This window comes from Plectropomus leopardus, chromosome 13 (genome assembly GCF_026936395.1).
Source record: "Plectropomus leopardus strain MGB_pleo_1.0 chromosome 13, ASM2693639v1, whole genome shotgun sequence".
NCBI lineage: Eukaryota > Metazoa > Chordata > Actinopteri > Perciformes > Serranidae > Plectropomus > Plectropomus leopardus.
This window is the reverse complement of record NC_142188.1, coordinates 26,474,575-26,481,679: the sequence shown is the minus strand read 5'-3', so window position 1 is coordinate 26,481,679 and position 7,105 is coordinate 26,474,575. Positions and strand designations below refer to the sequence as shown.

The window sequence follows — 7,105 nt, the reverse complement described above, 5'->3', positions numbered from 1 at the left end:
CGATTACATTCATGTGACCTCAGTGTCAAAATGCGCTTGATCGTGCTTTAATAAGATTTTTAGATTGCAAAAAAAGGAGCATTTAAATATTAGCTAAGCTGTGGGGTGCAAATGACATGCGCAAAATTATTTCTTAATATGATTTTGGATCATTTTAAGGCTTTGGGTGGCTTTACAGAAAATTGCAAATGCATTTCTAAAATATTTGCCTTTAATTTTCTTTCTCCTATTTAAATGTTTAGATAGGTGCCATCACAATAAGCAGTCATTTTGCAATTTAATGGTAACGTATAGAACGCGCTCTTAGTTTGGTAAATTTTGGTTTTACATTTAATAGCTTAACCTGCTAAATTCTCATCCACAAAAATAAATTTATTTAAAAAAAAATAATATATTTCCATCAACAGGGCTAACAGGAGTAATTTCCTGGTTAAAAACAAACGCGTCCAAATTGATCAAATATAGTGCCAGGCTCTAATGAGAAGCCTTTCCTGTCTCCTGTGTGTCCATACAGGCGCACAGAGGGGGGGAGAGTGCGCCAAATTTGTTTGCGGCGGATCAAGGCTCACCGCCTCCACTGCACTTTCTTTATCTTAATTCCAACTTGAAAAGATATAATTATCTAGTTTGAACAGGACTGCTATCAAATCCTTCTTTAGAGGCAGGGTAGGGAAAAGCTCGAGTGGATTGTGAAGCTCTGAGCCGCTCGGTGTTGCCCGAGATAGGAGTAATGAAGTTGTGGAGTCCGGAGATACAAAGGGCATTAACCTCATTAGCATGAAACCTTTTCTTCTAACTATTGTGGGACCCTTTCAGTCCTCTAATCCCCCCTATTTCAAAGCTGGGTTTGTAATAAAGCTTTTAGGTTTTTTTTTTTTTTTCCAAAGCTAATGGTATTCTCTAAAGATTTTTATTGCTGTTATAATCTATGGGCCGATTAAGAATTCCCTATATGCCAAAGCAAACCACAAAAACAGCTCCTTTTAGTTTAGGAAACAATTAAACACCTCGCACCAGAAAACGCTCAAGTTCTGTTCACAAGAAGAAGAAGAAAAAAAATCATAATCCAGTTTAAATTTGTCTGAATTTTTTAACTACATTGTTTTTGCTGTTGGTTTGTTTGCGTGTAAACAAGAGAGTAATTTCCTGCTGTAAATAGCATCTTTTTGAGTTTTGCCTACAGGCTCCTAAAGTAGTCCTGTAATGTTTAGTCCAGAGCAGCAGCTTGCAGCATGATGGAGCCTACAGGACAAGATTTTAAACAAAGATCCCATTTTGCGGCACATTGCAACCTTCCCTTATCGCGTCGCGAGGGGTAGTCAGATTGTACTAAATTATGTCCAACCAAGCCCCCTTGGATCCGTGGATTAAGAGATTAAAGTGGACCACTGGGCAATGCATCCCCTTTCCCCCTCATATTACTCGCATGATAATTGCCCAAACTGATTTGCACTTTCACAAAAGCTTGTAGGGACTCTTTGTAGCTGGAGCGGAGCAGACGCTGCAGCCCCTCAAAAAAATAAAACTAATGCCGTCTATATCAGACTGAGAGACAAATGCAGAGGACAACAAATTACAGGCTGCAGTTTTTTTTCCTCTGCGTTTTTCTTTAAGTGTCCTAAAGCCACATCAGCAACTGTAAATCCATATATTCTGTTTGAAGGAGCAAAATAGGAATAAAGATAATCGCCCTGACAGGCCTCCATCCACCCAGCTGCTCTGCATAATCAAAAGCTTCTACTTTTACTGCGCGCAACATATTGATAAAACTTTATTGACAAAATATTGACAATTACATACTTCTTGGAAGTATACTTTGTGTTAAAATTGTAGCAAACTTAACACAAACACAAAAATTATTTACATTCTGTAAAAGAGGGTTTAACAGAAACATTAACTTTTAGCATTTCTGTACATGGAATACGCTCAGTGCTTGTTTTCTTTTTTTTTACTCTCAATTCTTGCATTTAGTCCTTCGTGGCAACTTTCACTGGAGGGTCAAGTCCTGACAGAAGGCTGCGTGGGGCCACAGCGACACATTGGTAAAGCTTTAGGTTAAAGGAATGTCCTGATACCTTCCCTTTATCTGTGGCCTGATTCGCTTTTTAGAAAGGTTTTTTTTTAAATCGAAATTCAATTTTTTTGTTCTTTAAAAAAACACTATAACGCAGCACCGCTACTTCATATGTTTTCACAATCACTTTTACACGAGAATCATTAATTAAAGACTGCACACTTTGTAAAAAGGAATAAGCACGACATCTCTGTTTGAAAATAGAGTTAAAAACAAAAAAAAAATTGATATTTTTTTCTTGGTTTGAGAAAACTTGTCAAATTAAAACAACTACCAGGAAAAAACTATACCATGCAATTCAAGTTTTACAAAAGCAGTTTGGTGTTTTGGTATCTTGAGTGGAAACGTTTTTTGTTTTTTAGAAAAAAAAAACCTTCTGAAGTGCAAACGTCCAATATGAATTGGAGAAAAAAATAGGTGTTGGTAGATGGGAGATTGTAGTGGTGGTTGGTGCGTGGAAGGGCTCAGGTGGGTGGACTGAGACACTGTCAGTGACGTTTTCCTGACAGACCCACATGGTGACAGCAGTGCCACCAGTCGGGTTTCTCTCACCCTCAGCTGCCGATCTCCGGAGATCTGAAATGTGACATTGGCTTTTTACCCCCTCATTGTCTCTACACGGCATCCTTTATCCATGTCCTCCTTCACTCAGACGCTTATATAGTTTTTTTTAATCGTCCGAAGTGACATCAATTTCCTCTGGGCTCCCCTGTTTAGTCGCCAGTCTCCACCGGTTTATGTGATGCGATCCTTTCTTCTTCTGCTGAGACTCCGAGCCCTCCTCCTCTAACTTCTGTCGCTTAAACTTCGTCCTCCGGTTCTGAAACCACACTTTTACCTGGACAGGGTTAAAAAAAAAAGAGAAAGAAAAAGAACTGGATCAGTGTCACGAGATAAACCGCGATTGGCCAGTGCGTAAAAGGGACACATTGTTTTTGTAGCGAGGAGGCTAAATACAAGCAGGCAGCGGTGCAGTGGAAATTAAAAAAAAAAAGGCAAACCGTGACCTGCAGCTGGTGATCACAGAGCAAACAACCACGAGAATAAACAAAGATGAGTCATATTCTCAGGGAAGCCAAATTACAATTGTTAGTCTAATAAATCATGTTCATTTAACGCGCAAAGAGTGCGCAATGTGCACTTAAAAATAAACAATGGGAATGAAGTAAATTTGGGCTCACAAACATGTAATGTCTGGGAAAAAAAACTTTAGATGTTTCATCTAAAGTAGGTCAGCATTTTTCTACAATATGTGTTTTTCTCTCTGCACCTTAAAAGAAATAAAAGAGCCACATCCATGTCTCAAATTTAAAATTCCACCCATAAATCCACTCTGCTCTGTTAAGCGGTGCCGTGGGGAATTAACAACATCTTAAATCGATAAATTGTCTGTTCCTGCTTTGTCACTCTGCAGCCCCTTTTAGCTCTTAAACGGCTACTGAGGTGCATTTAATACGCCTTCAGTGGGCTAATTAAAGTAGGTGATGGTTCATTTCTCCCTTCAGTTCCTCCAAAGGCCCCGCCGTCCAAAGGAGACACAGCGGACAAAAGACAGCGGCTGATGGGCTCAAACGGCATCTTAAATATGGCAGGGGGAATTCACTGAACCCGCCTCGGTCTTTGTATCGCCTATCCCATAAAATGGTTAACTGGTTAATTTGCCCTCCATTTTGAAAGGCAACATTCTCCCCCCAAAACAAAGTAATTCAACCCCTCCTGAAATGAGGTTAGGCCTATACAATGACGGTGGATTTGATCCAAACAGAAAGCCCCTGTCTTCGATTGACAACATGCATTTATGGGCCCTACTGTGTAGAAACAATTCCGTTGCTGATTATTTAAAATTATTGTTTTGATATCTCTCTGTCTATTCTTTGCTGTCATGCGTTGACATACATTTATTTTAAAGCGGCCTGGTTTTAAAAGCATTCATGACGCACGGGGCCAATTTGAAGAAAACGTGAAAAAAAATAAAAATAAAAATAAATCGCATACATTTCACTGCATCAGCCATAATGTGAGAAATGACTCTTTGTAATAGCAATAAAAGGGATCAGAAAAGTGCACGTGCAAAGTTCTAATAGCCAGAACGTGACACAACACACCACAGAGCAGTAAAAACATGTCAAAATAAAAATCGGCAAATGCAATAAAACGACAGGATGAAGTTTATTATTGAGAGAATTATTGTTTCTTACCTGAGTTTCTGTGAGGCTAAGGCTGTGGGCGAGCTGTTTTCTTTCTGCTCCCACCACGTAATGGTTTTTCTCAAAAGCGTGTTCGAGCCGCAGGAGTTGCGAAGGTGAAAAAGCTGTCCGGATTCTTTTGGGCTTTCTGGCCAGCGCGTTGTGCAAAAGGAAGCTCTCTGGACTCGTTTCATTACCTGCAAACGAGCAGAAAACGAGGATCCGTCAGTACAGTTATTTTACAATCTAAAATATATTAACATTTCCATAACAAACAGCAGGCCTGCGCACAGCTATGAAACAATAGTCTACTGAGGAAACACGGCACGATAATAATGTCTGAGGAGAAGCTGGACGACAGTCATTAAATGGAGATAATTTATCGAACACGAATGTATTTTAAAATATTGCTATTGTATTATTTCTTCGCCTAACATCTGAGAGCACGGGATAATGGAAGAGCTAAACAGCACAAAGCAGAGGTTTAATCTTGGGCCTAATTAAATTAGCACAAAAACAGCCTTTGTTAATAAAATCACAGGTACACTGAAACAGCACGAACACGTGTCAAGCCAAGAAACACTTGAGAAATAATTTTGAATACATTTCCATAAAATGTATCAATGTAATCTATGTAAAAGTTAATTTTTGCTTTAATTTACCAGAAAAAAAAATAATGAGAAATATAAATACAATAAAAAAGAGTGATCAAAAGTAAAAATAACAAACAAATTTTCTAAACATCCCGCAGGCCAAGACAACTTAGTTAAATAAAATACAAATTATCCGAATTTTTATCATTACCAGCCTCAGAAACTTAGCAATAGGCTAGTCAAATAACCAGTTTTTATTTTGTTATTTTACAACAAATATCTATCTATTTAAATAAAATGTGAAAACAGTCAGCATAAACTGCAGAGCAGCGAGACACGTTACCTTCGTTTTTACGCATGGGTATAAAATATATTTTCATAGCTAAATATAACCTGCAGAACCAACAGTGCATAAACATGTCAGTATTTTTAATGGTGTGTTTTTAAACTCTGAATAGACACTCCAGGAAACAGACGGCTTTAAAATCCATTACAGCATTCATTATTATTATTCGATTTTGTAATTTCTTTTTTTAATGAAGAAATTATTTTTCTTTTCTTTTTTTTTTAAGCAAAATAATCAATTTAACAAGTGTCTGCTTAGGCCTGACAATTTGAGATGTCAGGCTTAAAAAAAATAGCTCTGCTACAGCTCCACATATTTTTAATTCCTTCTCCATCCTGCTGTCTGCACTGATGTTGTGAAATAAATCAGCAAGCACTCTCCAGCCGCTCGGCGTGTTTCGTGCGTAAAAGAGCCAAAACGAAGCATTTCGATAACTTACCTTGAAATCTGTGACCCAAGTACCTATATCTGTGTAATAACCAGGGGTAGAAAGTTGAGGGGTCCCTTTGCTGGCTGGCAAAAAGAGGGTGCGGACTGTGTGAGGACGAAAGCGGGTGAGCGGCCAGAGCGTGCGGCGGGGCCACCGGATGCACCGGGACGGCTGAGTTTTGCGGATGAGAGACCGCCTCGGCAAACACCAAGTCCGGATTAGAGTAGACGCCCCTGCCGCCGGAGTGAAAGCCGTTGAGGAAGGGGTTCATCTGGCCGGAGTTTGCATAGCTGAGAGCCGCTGGCCTGATGGGCTCCTCGGTGCGGGACGCCGGTACAGGATTATCCTTCGCCACTAAAGACTCTATAGTGAAACACCTCTTGGGTGTAGGTTGAAACATGGTCTGATAGTCCAGATTCCCCAGTTTAAGTTAAAGTTGTCGTAGGCGCTCTCGCTTAAAAAATACTCCACACCCAAGAAAGGGGGAAAGTTTCTGCGCTGTAAATAAGTTGGGAAAAGGCGGCAGTGTCGAGAAAGCCAAAATAAAAAGTGCTCGGCTACTCCCAGACTAATCCATGGATGTGATCGTTTTCCTCGCCGGGTTCGTGCAGGCAGATTTGTTAGTTCATGAGCCTAATTAGCGCTGCAGTCCCATAAACAGCTTCCTCTGAAGGCTGTAATGGCATGGTGATTGGTCGCTGCCGCTGCTGCTCGCCTTAAGGTGGAGAAGGGGAAGACGCTTAAAAAGTGCGTCAATGGGAAGCAGGGGCGCGGAGAGGCGGACTCGAACGCGCAACACGGAACGGATTCGTCCAGAGAGGAGCCCCCCACACGCGCGCGCACACAGACCCACGCGCACATATCTCCAGGACATTTAACACACTCATCTGAACCAGTAGAAAAGCTCAAGGTAGCCTGCTTATTTGCATTTACGGGCTATGACAGGTTCAAACTGATTTTTTTAAGGGTGGAGGTGCGCGTAGTGTTGGTACTAGCAAGTGATTATTTTTAATTACGCACAACAATGTTGCGCAAACATCAAATCAGCTCCATTAAAGTATATTTTCGATGCTGAGCGCGCGGATAATGTTCACTTTAATTGGCCTCTATTTCTTCCTCTATTTTGTTCCTGTTTGGGTTTTTCTGAATTTTAATAGAGAAGATGTTCATGTTTCGTCCCCGCTCGTGTTCATTTTTCTCCAGATTCTATTAGGATAAGTTTTAAATTGAAGACTCTTAATTTTTGCTGGATGGGAGACACAAACAAGCTATAGATTTTTCTTTCCCCCAGCAACTATGCGGTGTACTGCGTGGAGACTGACAGTTTAGAAAATTCAGTAACACCTTCCCACTGATGAGTCGCTGTGTGTCATTCAGTGTGATTTAATGTAAAATGCTCGCAGGTGTTTATTGGAGTAGCTACCTGTGACTGCAGGCTGTCACCCCTGTGTGCGGATCAGTGACTGAGAGCAGCAG

The 7,105-nt window shown here is 40.4% G+C and overlaps 1 protein-coding gene across 1 annotated transcript; it reads right to left on the bottom strand.

The window, feature by feature from the left end:
- Positions 1-1,758: 1,758 nt before the first annotated feature.
- emx2 (empty spiracles homeobox 2) lies at positions 1,759-6,404 on the bottom strand. Its single transcript, XM_042502398.2, has 3 exons — positions 5,639-6,404; positions 4,273-4,457; positions 1,759-2,912 (listed from the first exon to the last, which is right to left on the bottom strand). The coding sequence occupies exons 1-3, from the start codon at positions 6,027-6,029 to the stop codon at positions 2,745-2,747; spliced, it is 744 nt and encodes a 247-aa protein (XP_042358332.1). The 5' UTR covers positions 6,030-6,404; the 3' UTR covers positions 1,759-2,744.
- Positions 6,405-7,105: the final 701 nt, after the last annotated feature.